General features: G+C 43.4%; 2 protein-coding genes across 7 annotated transcripts in view; one reads left to right on the top strand and one right to left on the bottom strand.

The window, feature by feature from the left end:
- Positions 1-489: 489 nt before the first annotated feature.
- Positions 490-4370, bottom strand: NDUFB11 (NADH dehydrogenase (ubiquinone) 1 beta subcomplex, 11, 17.3kDa). Of its 2 annotated transcripts, none has more exons than XM_006864235.1 (3): positions 4164-4370; positions 843-973; positions 490-704 (listed from the first exon to the last, which is right to left on the bottom strand). In XM_006864235.1, the coding sequence occupies exons 1-3, from the start codon at positions 4368-4370 to the stop codon at positions 581-583; spliced, it is 462 nt and encodes a 153-aa protein (XP_006864297.1). In that variant the 3' UTR covers positions 490-580. The 2 variants fall into 2 exon arrangements, with proteins under 2 accessions (XP_006864297.1, XP_006864296.1); XM_006864234.1 differs by having other exon boundaries at positions 581-694; positions 800-973.
- Positions 4371-4868: 498 nt separating this feature from the next.
- The window catches only part of RBM10 (RNA binding motif protein 10), a 32181-nt gene continuing 20617 nt past the window's right edge, over positions 4869-16432 (top strand). For 4 of the 5 annotated variants that reach the window (XM_006864233.1, XM_006864232.1, XM_006864230.1 and 1 more), the window contains exons 1-2: positions 4875-5145; positions 7510-7651. In XM_006864233.1, the coding sequence (XP_006864295.1) occupies positions 4881-5145; positions 7510-7651 (407 nt within the window). In that variant the 5' untranslated portion in view covers positions 4875-4880. Of the gene's footprint in view, positions 5177-7509; positions 7652-16432 lie in introns of all 5 variants that reach the window. The other variant, XM_006864231.1, reaches the window with a different exon arrangement.

The following is a 16432-nucleotide window of genomic DNA, read 5'->3' as shown; positions in this document are numbered from 1 at the left end:
TACGGAGATAAGAAAGAAACAAGGACAATCAGAGTCAGAGAAAGTCTCCTATTCCATCTACTAGATCCAGAGAGTCTGAGAGAATAAGCTCCCCATGCAAGAAGACAGCCTATCCCCAGAAAGACAGTGAAGAGACAGAAAGAGTAGAGTATGTGCTACTCCCCCATTCAGAGGAGCCCTGAGTCACCTTGTAAAAAGCCCAGGCTATTCTGCTATACACATGGCAGATGAATGATGTGCCAGGTAAATGAAGAAGTCATCTTAGAAGTTTAGCCCAGTTGACTCTAGTTCCAGCCATCACCTGACTGTAACCATCTGAGACAGTCTTCAGAACCACATAATTGAGCCCAATTGACCCAAAGGACCATGAGAGATAATAATAAGTCATTACTTTAAGCATTAAGTTTTAAGGTGGTTTGTTACACACCAATAGATAACCACAACACCCAAAAACCTCACAACAAAATCAACAACAGTCAGTCACATTTATCAGCCTCTTTAATTAGGTACTCTAAGGAGCAGAAAGGAGGATGGGTGGAGTGGGGAGGCTGCTGCTTCCTGAGTCCCACTCAGCAACAGGTCAGTCTTCTTCTGGTAGCTGGATCTTGCTGGGGTCAAAGCAATTGGATTCCATGATGGGGAGGCCATTGGCCTCTCTGTACTTCACAAGCCTCTCAGCTTCTCTGCGGGCCCACTCTCGCATCCTGGAGGCAGCAGCAAAAAGGGGTAGATGTAAGGGAGCTTCACTGGTTACCACTCCCCTATTCCAGATAGGATTTCTGGCAGAATTCCCTTCAACCTCCACCCCCATCCATGACATTCTCTTGGGACACCCCATGAACCTGTAATCAGGCAGATAAGCCACAAAGGTGCTGCCAAGGACTAGGACGATGGAGAAGCCAAAGAAGAAGACAACACGCATGTTCCAGGTGTCCACGACAGGATCCTTGTCATAACCATGGGAGTCTGGGTTCTGTGGCAAGGAGAAGGAGACATTACTTCATGCTACTCGGTGAAGCCTCATGCTGGTCCTGTATAACACGGTTTCCAATCTCATCTCATATCTATTTCCCCTCCTTCATTGCATTCCTTTCTATCCCTAGGGCATGGCAAGCTTCTTCCCACCACAGGCCCTTTGCATTTACTGTTCCCTCCCATGGAAACCTTTCCCTGAGATCTGGTCATGGATAGTTCCTCCTCATTCAGGGTTTAGGCTCAATGATCACTTTCCTAAGGAGGCATTCCCTAGCCATCTTGCCTATTAAGTTATAAAACAGGATACTGCCATAATTTATAGATAAAAAAATGATTGGATACTATCAATTTCCTAGGGTTCCAACTAATAACCCCTATCTCTAAGTCCTAGTGTGGCGCTAGGATAATGTACTGGATCACAAGGTCACCAGCCACTCCATGGAAACCCTAGATAGGAACCGACTCAGCGGCACTTAACATCTCTAAGTCACTCTCCCTCTCCTCATTCTGCTTAAATTTCTTTCTAGCATTTATCATTTTAGTTTTTTATCAAGGAAATGTATCTATTATCTTATATTATTATTTCACATTATCATCTATTTTACATTTTTGTCTTCCTCATTATCATGTAAGTTCTATAAAAGCAAGGGCTCTGTCTGATTTCCACACTGCTGCATCCCTAGACCCCTGAACTGTGCTCGCAATACATATTTACCAAATAAATGAATAAGCATCCTATATATCCAAGCCCCTCAAACAGAAGTTAGTATTAATAAGGTACCTATTTAATATGCTGGAGTCCTGGTGTGGCACTGTGGGTTAATGCACAGGACTGCAAGTTCATTTGAACTGCAAGGTCAGTGGTTTAAGCTCACCAGCTGCTCCTCAGAAACCCTATACATGGTCGCTATGGGTCGGAACTGACTCAACAGCACTTAACAACAACAAGAAATGTATGTGCCAGGCCTTTTCACATATATAATCACAGTATCTCAGTGAGATGGAAAGTGGGAAAAATAATTAACACCTTCCAATGTTAACTGGCTCGGTAGCACTTAACAACAACGTTAACTGGAGTCCTGGTGTGGCGCTGTGGGTTAATGCGCCAGATTGCAAAGCCATTTCTATTGCAAAGTCGGCGGTTCAAGTTCACCAGCTGCTCCTTGGAAACCCTATACAGGGTCGCTATGGTCGGAACCGACTCAACGGCACTTAATGTTTAACTAGAGAGTCCTGGTATGGCACTATGGATTAATGCCCTGCACTGCAAAGTCATTTGAATCACAAGGTCAGCAGCCTTTCAAGCTCACCAGGCGCTCCTCAGAAAACTCTCTATAGGGTTGCTATGGGTTAGAACCAACTCGACAGCTTAACAACAACAATAACGTTAACTGGGGAGTTCTGGTGTGGTGCTGTGGGATAATACACTGGACCGCGAGGCTGGCAGTTCAAATTTACCAGCGACTCCTCAGAAACCTTATACAGATTTACTGTAAGTTGAAACAGACTCAATGGCACTTAACAACAGCAATGTTAACTGGAGTTCTGACGTGGTGCTGTAGGATAAGCACTGGACTGCTAATATCAAAATCAGTGGTTCATACCCACCAGCCTTTCCTTGGAAACCCTATACAATGTCACTGTGTCATAACCTATTCCACGGCACTTAACAACAAAGCTAACTGAAAGGAGCCCTGGTGGCATGCTGGGTTAAGCATTTGGCTGCTTACTGCAAGGTCAGCAGTTCAAACCCACCACCCAATCTGTGGACCTCTGTAAATATTACAGTTTTGGAAATACTATGTCCTAGGAAGGATATCATGTTTGGAAAGGTGGAGGGTCAGAGAAAAAGAGGAAGACCCCCAACGAGATGGATTGGCCACTGAGTCCATTGAAGGACTCAAGCGTGGCAACAGTAGTACGGTTGACCCAGGAAGGGGCAGTGTTTCGTTCTGCTGTGCATAAGGTCGCTATGGGTCGGTACCGACTCGATGGTACCTAACAACAACAACAACATTGGATTGCTGGAGTCCTGGTGCGGCACTGTGGGTTAACGCGCCAGACTGCAAAGCCATTTGAACTGCAAGGTTGGCAGTTCAAGCTCACCAGCTGCTCCTCAGAAAGCCTGTATAGGGTCGCTATGGATCGGAATCGACTCGACAGCACTTAACAACATGAGGTTGCTATGAGTCAGAAACAACACGGTTTTGTGCCAGCTGCTGTTCTGAGCATTTTGGCTCATTGAATTTCATGATGCAGGTGTGTACTACTTGTCACAATTTTACAAATTAAGGCACATGGAGTTTAAGCTGTCAGAGCTAGGAGTCTAACCCAAGCCATACGACGTCAGAGTTTCTGTTATTGATACAGCACAGCAAACCGGGCAGATTCGGTTCAAACACCGGTTCGACTACTTATTCCGCTAGTTGATCTTAAGGCAAGCTACTTAACAGCTCTGCTTCAGCTTCCTGTAAAATTGGTACGTAATAGTACCTGCCTCAAAATAAAGCTATTTTGTAGGTTAAATGAGCTAATGTATATAAAGGACTCCTGATGTGGTGCTGTAGGATCAGCACTGGACTGCTAACTACAAGGTCGACGGTTCAAATCCCTCAGCTGCTCCTCGGAAACCCTGTACAGGGTCGCTACGAAACGGAATCGACAACAACAATGTATATAAATGCTAGAACGCTGCCTGGCCCAGATTAAGCGCCACAAAGATGCTTAAATTAACAGTACTACTGCTAATACTATAGTGCTTCTAGCGAGTTTGGGACTGCCTGTTTTAGGTTTGATTTCTGTCTGCAAAAACTGGGGGGTAGGGGAGGGGGAAGTGTAGGTGGCGGGTTTCTAGGATATACCCTTTGGTTGGTTGATGATGCATGGAGGGGATTGGAACCATGGCAATGAGATGATATACGATGGAATGAATGTAAAACTAAAGTTCTCTCATGTAAACTGCCATATAATTCACAATAAAACATTAAAAAATAAAGGTCAATTACATCTCTGGGTTTGGACAGAGGATATCATGACACAAAGACGGAAAACAAGCTAGGTAAAATTTCAAAATCTTGGAGGAGTTCGCCGGTTGCACAACATTCGGCTAACTAAGAACGTCCTCTAAGGCGCCCCGTCCGCCTGTCCCCACCTAACCTTTGTGACGTCCCGCTCCCCCTCCTTCTCACCTTCTCATATAGGTTTTCGTCCTCGGGATCTGGGTCTTCCTGCCAGCGTATGGTAGGTTCTAGCGGCCGCTTCCCCGCCATGGCGGGCGGCGCAACTACAGCTCTGGAGACGCTGGATTCCCAGCGGACACGGGCAACCAGGAGCCCTCGCGTCGGTATTGCTGCCGAAAGGCGGCGAGCACACAAACCTAACAGTCCTGCCGCCATGACAGATAGTTCTGCAGCGTCTCAGAGGCTAGGGCGGAAATGGGATCTGCGCAGCTGCAGCTACCCCTGAGAGCGATGGTCCTCGCTCCGCCCCCGCTGTACTAAATAAGTCCCAGGTCTCACTTCGTTTTCAAATGAGGCTTGAGTAGCCCTCTTGGCTACATTCTCTTCCTCTCAGGATGACAAGTTGCTTATTTCTAGGTCTGTTCATTGCCTTGGTGGGAAGAAAGTGGTGGCATTTGGGCGGATACAGTTCCCATCCAATCAAAAAGAAATTTTCTTTGCCCTTTGAGGAGTGAGGCGGAGCTTCCGTTTGTCTTTTATCTTCAAAGGAAACTGAGCTTCTGAAAAGCGGGCTTTATTGGATTGGCCAATAGCTATTCTATTTCTCGATTTGAGGGAAAGTGGGCAGGTGGCATACACTTGCCAATCAGAGGAGGCCAGGGCTGGCTAACAGCGGGCGGTGACCAATAGAAGAGACCCGCCAGAGCGCGCTCTCTTAGTAGGTGGATGGTGGTCGAAGCACCGGCCTCCTTCTCGGCGCCATTTTGTGTTGGTGATTGCGGCCGGCTGGGAGTAGGCGGCAGTGAGTTTTCTGGGGAGGGCAGCGCTCCTGGCGCTTCCCCCCTCCCCCCCCCTCCTCGTCCTTTCTGCCTCCAACCTCAGACTTGGTTGTTGCGAGGACAGCCTCCAGCTGAGCTGGGAGAGTTAGAGGAGGTGGCGGCGGGCCAAGGTGATGTCTGGGAGGCCTTCCTTGACAGCCCTGACCAAGAAAGTGAGCATCGACTCTGTTCGTGGGGGCAGAGGTGGAGTGGGGGCATGAGGTCAGGCTGTGGGCCCTGGGGCCTGGAGTACACACCGTGCCCAGGGTTGCCTGCACGGTCTGCGCTCAGCCCGGGGCGGGGAGGGGGGTGTCTCTTTTTTTCTTTTGAGAACAGAGGCGCGTGCGCGACTGGGAAACGGGATGGGTGCACGCGGTTTGGGGGAAGGGCGGGACAAATGAGAATGGGTTAGGTGTCTGTGATGCTGGACTTTCTGGGAGACTGATATCAGCAACTCTGATTTTTATCCATAGGGAAAGGGGCGTGCTTTTCTGACCATGGAGAGGGGTTCTGTGGCTCTTGTCCTTTCTTATTCATTGCGGAGGGGGAGGAGTCCTGTCTGTGTGACCATGGTCTTTATCCCTGGGGTGTGTGTCTGTAATTCTACTCTTTCTGCAAGGGGGCTGTCTTGAACTTGACCAACTCACTTTGAGTGGAGGGGAACTAGGAATATGTGTGTGATTATTACATTACCCCCTTTGGAGAGGTTGCGCCTATGACTCTGATGCTCCTCCATTGAAAGACAGGCCATATTTATTGTGGGTTCCGATCTGTGATTTGGGCCTGTAAGTATTTGGGACTCCTGTCTATGACTTTAGAGCCCTGTGGTGCTGTGGGATAAGCACTGGAGTGCTAACTTCAAGGTCGGCAATTCAAGCTCACTGAAAAACTATATAGAGTCTCTTCCGAGTAGGAACCAACTGTATGGCACATAACAATATCATCAGTTACTTTGGCCCTTATCTGTTGTAGATACTAGGTGTAACTCTGGCTCCTTTTGCCAGCGTCTATTGGGGTTTTTGTATCGGGCTCTGATCCAATGAGACTCCTGGTAGTGATTATAATCCTTAGCCATATGGAGAGAGAGAACTGGTTCCCTTAGACTTGATGCGGAAGACAAAATTGGTGTGTGCATGTGTGTACGTACACACATGGGCGAAAGGTGTGGCAGTCTGGTGTTGGGTGGTGGTGTTACTGCCTGCCTCGTTTCTGTTTCCGAGCTGGGATCTGAAGAATTTGGGTACATTTACTCCCTGGCTCTCGGCACTCCTTTAGTCTTCAAGGCAACCATCAGAGTTGGATGAGGTGACTGCCTCTCCATCCTACCAGAATAGCACAGTGGTTCAGAACAGCCTCTGAAAGGGGCCCCTTTGCCTCTGAGAGAACTTGGGCTCAGAGCCTTTAGGGAGAGAGCTGCCTTGGGACCTGGCTATGTAAGGCTCAGGGCTGAGCCAGTTGCTGTGTGAGGGCTGAGCTGGCTGGGAGCCCAGGGAGGCAGCAGCTGTCTCCTTGCCAAGCTAGCCCCTTCACCCACCCCCGAGAGCCTTTCCTGGGCTCCTACCACCTTGGAGGGTCTGCCAACATCTTGTTGGGAGGATGAAATGGCACCAGGCTTAAGCTTGTCTACCAGTGTCAGATGCAAAATCCCTGATAACTGGATGGATAATGCCACTAACCCTCCATTTTTCAAGGAGCTCTGGTAGTGTAGTGGTTACGAATTGGGCTGCGAACCGCAAGGTCAGCAGTTCGAAACTACCGACAGCTCCGCAGGAGAAAGATGAGGCTTTCTGCTCCCGTAAAGATTTATAGCTTCGGAAATCCTGTTCAGGGTCGCTATGGGTCGGAACAGACTCTACGGCAATTAACAACAACCACCACCTTTAGTAGGGATGTTCTAGATCACACTGCAAGATGTCATCTGTCTGATGAAGGCCCTGCTGTTTCTAGGGCAACGGACTCTATCTAGCCTCATGTTTGTGGAGAAAGAAAGCAGTTAGCCAGCCGGGGCTGTGTTCTCACTTTGGTCCTCAGGAGCACTGTTGTTAAATGCTGTCGTCTTGGGGCTGTGTTCTCACTGTTGTTGTTGAGTTGCGGTCTGACTCTTAGCAACTCTGTATATGTTTCCGAGGCTATAAATTTTACAGGAGCAGAAAGCCTTGTCTTTCTGCCGAAGCTCACACTGCCAGCCTTATGGTTAGTGTTGTTGTTGTTAAGTACCGTGGAGTCGGTTCCGACTTATAGTGACCCTGCACAGGGTTTCTGAGGCTGTACATCTTTATGGGAGCAGAATGCCTCATCTTTCTCCTGCGGAACCGCAGCTGACCTTGAAGTTGCCAGCCCAACTCGTAACCACTATGCTCCCAGAGCTCCTTATCCCGTGCTTATGCTATGGAGCCACAGGACTTCAACAAGAGCACCAGGAGTTGGAAAACTGTCTCCAGGCTAAGGACAGCAGAATGCCTTGATACGAAGGTTCTCAAGGAAGTCCTCTCTGTTCCAACCGCTTTGACCCCTTTCTTTTCCCCTCTTCTCCTCAGACCCCCTGCAGGAGGCATTACCCAGGCTGGCAGATCATGGTGGCAGCAGCAGGGGTGGCTGGGAAGTGAAACGGAGCCAGCGGCTGAGGAGGGGGCCCAGTAGCCTCTGCAGGCCCTATCAGGACATGGATTATGAAAGACGGTAAGTTATCCACTCCCACCCCTACCAAGCAGCTTAGTCTTACCCCCAGTTGAGAAGAAGATACTAGGAAGGGCCTTCTAGACAAAAGAAACAGAGTCGAGATGATTTTGTGAGAGGTGCACCTGTTGTGAGCAAGAAACTGCTGGTCTCTGGGAATGCAGTGGTGACTGGGATAGATAAGCTTGCAGCCTTCTCTTTATTTGGGGTCTCACATGCTCAGTTTATGATTACAAAACAGCGAATAACATTAGGGGAATCCTGGTTAAATGTGAAGGCGGAAAGGGATCAAGAGAAAGGGAGAACTTGGGGTTGATGCCCAAGATTTCCAGCTTAATGTGACCCAGATTAGTATGTGGTATCATTCACCAAGGTGAGGACAGCCATCATAGGAGGAGAGGTAGAGGTTGGTATCAGATGACTGACTGGGTCCTAAATGCCTGTGAACAGACAGGAGAGAGGCCTGGGCTGCGTTTTGGGGAGTGGAGCCTTCAGAGTCAAGAATTTACCCAGGACAAGTATGAGACAGTGGGAGACTCCAGGGACAGGTTAGGATGGTTAGTGATATTTGTCTTGGAATTGACTCACTGGTACAGTTAATTTTAAACTCTAGTATGAACAACTAGAGCTATTTGATAAAATACAGAGATCCTGTGCCATGCCTTCCCCTAGGTGATTCTGATACAGGTGAACTGTCCATCACATTTTAAAATTATATTGGAAAGGAAAGACTTGGCTCTCCCACAGAGCCTCTATTAAGAGTCAGACTGGAATGACTATAATCAGAAAAATGGAGAACAGTGAGTGTTGGTAACAACGTAGACAAATTAGAACCCTCATCAGTTGCTGGTAGAATTGTAAAATGGTGCAGCCTCTGGAAAACAGATTGGCAGTTCCTCAGAAAGTTAAATACAGACTTTCCATGTGACTAGCAGTTCTACTCCAAGGATTGAAAGAAAATTCCACTAGAATTGAAATCAGGAACATACTTGTATATAGTGTTCATTATAACATTATAAGTACCCCATAAATTTGAAAGAAACACACACACTTACTTGTACACAGTGTTCTTTGCAACAGATGAATGAGTAAACAAAAGATGGTATATACACACTGGAATGATATTCACTCATAAAGGTAAATGATGTTCTAATACATGCATGAATTATGCTGAGTGACATAAGTCAGACACAAGAGGACAAATGTTGTAGGGTTTCACTTATAAAATGTCTAGAAAGGGCAAAAGCATAGAGACCAAAGTTAGTGGTTATTTAAGGTGGGAGGAAGGGAAGTCATTTCTTAAAGGGCACTGAGTTTCTGTTAAGGTTGATGGGCAATTTTGGAAATGGATAATGGTAATGGTTGCCCAGCATTGTTGTTAAGTGCCGTCGAGTCAGTTCCAACTCATAGCAACCCTGTGTAGTGTTTCCAAAACACAGCTGGTGGATTTGCACTTGCTGACCTTGTAGTTCACAACCCGGAGCTGATCTTACCAGCACCACACCAGGAGTCTATAAGTGTAATTAAAGTTAGCGTAGTGGTTACGAATCGGGCTGCGAACCTTAAGGTCAGCGGTTCGAAACTACCAGCCGCTCCGCGGGAGAAAGATGAGGCTTTCTACTCCCGTAAAGATTTACACCCTCGGAAACCCTGTACAGGGTCGCTATGGGTCGGACCCGACTCGATGGCACTCAACAACAACAACAACAAATTTTACATACGAAAATGCTGAAACAACATTTTTTATAATTAAAGAATTCTAAAAACTCAGGGAGAAAATAATTTTAAAATGTCTTACCAAGTTTTTTCCGCTTTCACCTCTTTTTAAAATGTAGAATAATATTTTTTTCTGAAAAATGAAACCAAATTTTAGTGTTATTCAGCCTTGAACTTGTGTAAAGATGTCTTTTGAAAGGCATTTGATTTTGGATAATATTAACTAGAAGTGCTCTGTGACAGTTTCTGAGTTTGAATTGTTGTTAAATGCCATTGAGTTGGTTTGATTTATTGTGACCTAGTCTAGGGCTTCCAAAGAACAACTGGTGGGTTTAAAATACTAACCTTACGATTAACAGTCCCATGCTTAATCCTGTAGCGTCACATATTTGACTCAGACTTTACCACATAAAGCCACTGACTTTTTTTTTTTAATGTTTTATTGTGAATTATGTGATAGTTTACATGGGAGAACATTAGTTTTACATTCATCTTATCATATATCGTTTCATTGCCATGGTTACAATCCCCTCCATGCATCATCAACCAACCAAAGGGTATACACTACATGCCTTCCCCCCGGTCGGCCACTGACTTTCTTTTGGCTTTTAAAGGACCCCAGATGCAGAGGTTTGAATGAATCATACATTCCAATTGAAAGTAGGTTTATTTTATAGGTTAACACAATGCCTCTATTGCCATATTTTTTTCTCTCCATTTTCTGTCTCTAGATAGCTGCTTTGTGTTTGATATGTATCCTTCTAAAATATGTAATGTTGTTTTGAGCGTTTGAGTGTTTTTAGTGTACACATATGGCATAGTGTTTTTGTTCTCTTTTCTGAACTTTTTATTATTCAACACTATATTTTTTAGTGTCTGTATTGCATGTATGCATTGTTGTTGTTCAGTGCCATCAAGTCAGTTCTGATTCATAGCCGCCCTGTATAGGGTTTCCAAGGAGTGGCGGGTGGGTTTGAACTACTGATCTTGCCGTCCAGTGCATTATCCTGCAACGCCACACCAGGACTACAGTGCATATATTAGTACTTCTAATTACTGCTAAGGATACAAGGGGGTCTGTCTATTGCATTTTCCTTATCACTCCAAGAATGGATTGTTGTTGTTTCCTACTCATAGCTACGCTCTATAGGGTTTCCCAGACTGCAAATCTTTGTGGGAACAGAAAGCTGCATCTTTCTCCTGCAGAGCAGCTGGTGGGTTTGGTCCACTGACCTTATGATTACGAGTCCAGTACTTATCCTACAAGCCACAGTGGCAAGAATGGATGCCTGTTCTAAATTTTGATGTTCTAAATTTAACCACTTTTGGGGCTTATAATTTGTGCTTTCAAAATCTTTTTCCCTACCCCTGGACCACAATGATTCCTTTCACTCTAGTTTTACCTTTCACTTTCAGGTATGTAGTCCATCTAGAACCCGCTTTTGAATGTGATAGGAAGTAGGTGTCAGTTTTATTTTCCTCCGTATAATGAGTGGTTTGCCCAGTACTGTCTCCTAAACAGTTTATTCTTTATTGAGTTGTAGTATACATTATCTGGTGTGGCGCTGTGGGATAAAGCACTGGACTGCAAAATCAGTTTGAACTGCAGGGTCGGTGATTCAAACCCACGAGCCAATCCTCATAAACTCTATACAGGGTCGCTATGAGTTGGAACAGACTTGACAGCACTTAACAGCATACCTCATCTCATGTCAAGTTTCCTTGTTTACATGAATCTGTCTTGAGTGGTCTAATTTGTTCCATTGGGCTATTCTTTTTTTTCTTCGCTCTCTCACTTTTAACTTTGTACTGTGACTTGGGTGAAAGTGTACAGAACAAATTGATTTTCCATTCAGCAATTCATACACATTTTGTTTTGTGGCGTTGATTGTAGTCCGCATAATATAACACCACTCTTTCCACTTCCTGTGTTTTTCATTTCCATTTGTCCTTCTTTCTTATCCCTTCCTGCCTTCTGGACTCTAAGGAGTGCATACTTCCCTGGTGTTATCATTCACTTTATAGGCCTATCTATCATTTGGCTGAAAGTTCAACCATGGGGGGTGCCTAAGTTCCAGGCTTTAAGAGTGTCTCAAGACTATATAGTCTTGGGGGTCTTTGCCTGCTGCTTTTACTATTAAGACTTTATAAAATACATTAATAGCTCCCTCTTATTTTTCAAAGTTGATTTAGACATTACTCTTTTTCTGTATAAAAAGTTTATCACGTCAAACCCCTCTCAGCAAGAGTGAAACTCAAAGGGAACATGAGCAGGCATGTAAGCTTACTGGCGACCACGTTGGTCTACTAGTGAGTGGAGGACGGGGAAAGGCAGAAATAAAGATAAGGGCTGAGTTCGACCATGTTCCATAGACTCCCATCGACCTGGAGATGAGAGAGAGAAGAGGAAGGGCTGGTGGCGAGACCTGGGAACTCCCGAGCCCATGAACAAGGACATAGCCACCGAGGGCTAGAGCTGAGAGTGAACCGTCCACCTGAAAATGAAGTGAGGGGAGACGCCCAAGAATGCCCAGACTTGCAGATAGTATCCATTTGACCTGGCCTCAGTGGCTTGATGATCAGAAATCAACTAGAGGAAGATGAAATTTATGATAAAGGAACAAGTGTAAATTGCTACAATTTGATGAACTTGACCTATACTTGGGGGGGGGCAATAAAAGCATGAAGTGACTAGCTAACAAGTTTTCAGGAGGGAGTTTAGTTTCAGAGTGTGGGGTAAGGTAGAATCCCCACTGAATAGTTTTTATCTGGTCTGGATGGTTCTGGTGAATGGAAATGGGGATAAGATTCTTATGATTCAATAGTGAATAATTGTTATCATGACTAATTGTAACTGTCACAACTGTAAAGGTAGAAGTTTTGTAACAGTAACGGGGAAGTAGTTAATCTTACAGTCCAGGAACAGAGGACCCTAGGATCATCAAGGGAGAAGCACACAAGCAGAATGTGGAACCTTATCCAGAGAAGCAGCAACACCAGAGATGGAGGCAGAGATGAGGACATGGAGAGATAGAGCATCTGAGGACTCTAGACTCATGGAAAGAGAAAGGCTGTATGCTAGTTGTTTAAATGATTATATATTTTGTGTATATCCCCACCCCCAAAAAAGAATTCAACAGAATAGAAGCAAATACTGTTGTGTTGAATAATGATGCAGGGAGGGGATTGTAATCATTTCAATGAAACGAGTGTAAAACCGATGTTCTCTCATGTAGCTATTTTACAATTTACAATAGAAACTTAAAAAATAAAAGTTTGTCATCGTGTTCTTCACAAACATTCTATTTGAGTTTTTATTGAGATTGCATTTGGGGAGGATTATCTTAAATCTAGACTAAGAGATGTGACTTTAATGTGTGTCCACCATGGACATAAGGAGCTTTGTGTTTACAAGTCGGGCTGCTAACCTCAATGTCAGCAGTTCAAAACTACCAGCTGTTCCACGTAAGAAAGATGAGATGTTCTGCTCCCGTAAAGATTTACAGTCTCAGAAACCCTGTGCAGGGTCACTATGAGTCGGAACCAACTCCACGGTACTTAACAACAACCACCATGGACATGTTTTTAAAAATATTTTGTTGTGTTTAGCAGTTTAGGTTCCCATTCACCAGTTTCTACACAACTTATTCAGTGACTTTGGTTACATTCTTCACAATGCATGAACATTCTCATTAGAGTATTAGAATATTTTTAGATTCATTAAAGGACATAAAAATCTGATTAATTGAGAAAGCTGGTCTTCATATTTTTGTTACTTTTTGGTACTGTAGTAGTTTTTGTTGACTTCTTATTTTATAATTTCCAAGCTTGTGTTTGCTGGGGTAGAGGAAAGCTCTGGGTTTTTGTAAGCTATCTTATCCTTGCTATTGTTGTTGTTGTTAAGTGCTGTCGAGTCGGTTCCGACCCATAGCGACCCTGTATAGGGTTTCCAAGTAGCCACTGGTGAGCTTGAACCACCGACCTTGTAGTTCAAACAGCTTTGCAGTCTGGCGCATTAACCCACAGCACCACACCAGGACTCCATCCTTGTTATACTCCTGTTATTACTAATTGTTCATTGTTGATTCTGATGGTCTTTCTAAGAAGTTGTTTATGCTGTGTGCAAATGCTGAGTTTTAGTCCTTTCTGATCAATCCTGTTGCTTTTCTTTTTATTGTGGTAAATATATAGGTAACAAAACATTTGCCATTTCAATTGTCTTCCATGTTATCCTGTCACTTCTTATTTCTTTTTCTTCACTTATAGGTTTGGCCAGGACTTTTAGTACCATTTAAATAGTATCAGTGATACTAGGTATGCAGATTAAAATTCAGTTTGCCTGCTAGTGACAGAAATCCCAAAGAATAATGATTTAGAGAAGATATTTTTCTTTCACTTAAAGAAAACCTGGAGATAGTCCAGGGCTGCTAGGCAACTAGAATAAAGAAGAGGAACAAAAGGATGTGCCTTCTCCCTCTAAGAAAACTTCTTGGAAGTTTTATGTCATATTTCCATTTAATTCCCCTTTGCCAGAGCTTAGCCACATAATGGTCTAAGTTTATCTATTAGGTATGATACGTACTATAAGCTTTTAGAATATACCAAACTGAAAACCAAACCTTCTGCCATCAAGCTGATTCAGACTCATAGTGGTGCTGTATAGGGTTTCCGAGGCTGTAAATCTTTATGGGAGCAGAAAGCTTCATCTTTCTCTTGTGGAGCAGTTGGTGGGATTGAACTGCTGATCTTGCCGTTAGCAGTCCTGTGTATGGTGATGGTGGTGTGTCATTGAATCAGTTCCAATTCATAGTAATCCTGTATAGGGTTTCCAAGGCTATAAATCTTTACAGGAGCAGAAAGCCTCATCTTTCTCTCATGGAGCAGCTGGTGATGGATTTGAACTGCCATCCTTGCGGTTAGCAGTCCAGTATATGTTGTTGTTGTTAAGTGCCATTGAATCGGTTCCTATTTGTAGTGACCCTGTTTCCAAGGAGCAGCTGGTGGGTTTGAACTGTCGACTTTGTGGTTAGCCATCCAGTGCTTATCCTATAGTGCTATACCAGGAGTCCCTGTGCTTAGTCTTTAATAATTCAAGAAAGTTCTCTGTTGTTAGTTTGCTAAAGTTGATCATCAATGAGCATTGAACCTCATGTTCATGTGTAGTTTTTTGTTCCTTTTGTCCACTTATTTCAAAATTACATATAAAGAACCTGATTGTGTATTTTGAAAAACTCAAATTTACAGAAAAGAAAAAAGTACACTGAACTCTCATATATCCTTTATCCAGAATTACTAATTAATATTTTGCCATGTTTGTTTTGTCACTGTCTTTATATGCATACACACATTAGTTTGTTGTTGTTTTTTTCTTTTCTGAATCATTCAAGCTCGTGACAGGCATCATGACCCTTTCTTTAAGTACTTCAGTGGGTGGGAACAAAGATTTTTTGTCTTATATACCACCGTACAATTCAATATCAGAGACTGACATTGATAATACCACTTTTGTATAAAGTTCCTGTGGAAAGAAATGTCATTAATTACCCTAATAATGTTCTTTATGGCTGTTTTTCCCCATCCCATGATCATGCATTGCATTGCATCCTTTAATCTGGAACAGTTCTTCAGTCTTTCATGATGACCTTGACATGTTTGAAAGGCCAATTTGATTGACAGTTTCTCAGTTTAGGTTTTTCTGATGTTTGTTCATTAATTTTTGGCAGAAAATTTGTTTGTGATAATATGTGTATTTTTTAAACCTATATTAGACTTGATTTGCTAATTACAAGAGTAGGTCAAAATGTATTGCCACTAGGATTCAAGTTCATACATGCACAGGTTTATTCCCAAAAAAAGGATTTAGGCATGTGTTCAATGGATGGCTACAGACAAGAAAGTCTCTCAGTAATACTTAGTATTATTAGGGTACATTCAAAGAAAAGTCCAATCAAAATGGACTTCCAGGAAGCATCTACTGTGTCTGTCTAAATTCAAGGCAGAGTGGTCAGCTCAGAAGGTTAATAGATTTTCTCTAAGGGCACAGGATGATGATCATGAGGTCTTATTTGGAAACTGTTTTAAGAAAATTGAAAATAACATTGGTGAGAAAAAATGCCAGCAAAGTGATGCCAATACTTTTTCCCATATCACAACAATATACCTGCTCAGTTTTTGAGGGTAGCAAGGAATGTGCTACTAGAATTTTCTTGGGAGACCTTACCCCACCCTACCCTACAACCCTGATCTTGCCCCTTCAGACTTCTTTTTGTTCTCCAAACTTAAAGAACATTGAAAGGGAACACAATTTGAGTCAAGGATGTCAAACTTCCCATTTTGGTGTGGTGTAAATTGAAAAGCACAGAAGTCTTCAGGGAAGGCTTAAAAAAAACAAAACAAAACCAAACTCACTGCCATCTAGTCTATTTCAATTTATAGCAACCCTATACAGTGTTTTCCCAAATGTAAATCTTTATGGGAGAAGACAGCCTCATCTTTCTCCTGCAGAGCAGTTGGTGGGTTTAAACTGCCAACCTTGCCGTTTGCAGTCCAGTGTTTATCTTACAATTCCAGAAATATAAAGACCTAAATGAAGGTTATGCTTCACATTTTGATACATTTGTTAAGTAAAGGTTTCTATGGTTTTGTAGCAAGACTCTTTGATATTTAGAATATTTACATCTGCTCATGAGCGCAGTGATCCTCTAACTCTCTTTAGTCACTTTTTGGCATTTTATGTTTTTCAGAAATGAGCCCATTTTGCAGAGAGATCCTTATCTGTTATTCAATCTAGCTTTCTAGAAATATAAAAAATGTTTGCCTTTGGAAGGTGTTTAGCTGAAGTTCTCTGACTAATTAAAAGTATCCTTCTTTATCTAGTCTGTTCTCTTCTGGAATTTAGGTAACCAGTTTTTTACATAAATGTATTTGGTTTCTGAGTGTCAGAGTTCAAATAGCAAGATATACTGGTAGCAAACAGACTTACGGAAAAACTTACGTTGTATCAAACACTGACAGCAATTTCTTCTTTGAGAATTTATCTTTAAAGAAACAATTTAGGTTATATGAAGC

Source organism: Chrysochloris asiatica, unplaced genomic scaffold, assembly GCF_000296735.1.
Source record: "Chrysochloris asiatica unplaced genomic scaffold, ChrAsi1.0 scaffold00062, whole genome shotgun sequence".
NCBI lineage: Eukaryota > Metazoa > Chordata > Mammalia > Afrosoricida > Chrysochloridae > Chrysochloris > Chrysochloris asiatica.
This window is presented reverse-complemented; position numbering and strand designations above follow the sequence as displayed.

Bases quoted from the DNA above. Each gene is read 5' to 3' on its own strand.
- NDUFB11 (XM_006864234.1), bottom strand. From the start codon at position 4,370: ATGGCGGCAGGACTGTTAGGTTTGTGTGCTCGCCGCCTTTCGGCAGCA. The intron at 974-4,163 runs GTGAGAAGGAGG...TCCTTGCCACAG, and splicing joins ACGAAAACCTATATGAGAAG to AACCCAGACTCCCATGGTTA. The intron at 695-799 runs GTTGAAGGGAAT...AGGATGCGAGAG, and splicing joins TGTCATGGATGGGGGTGGAG to TGGGCCCGCAGAGAAGCTGA.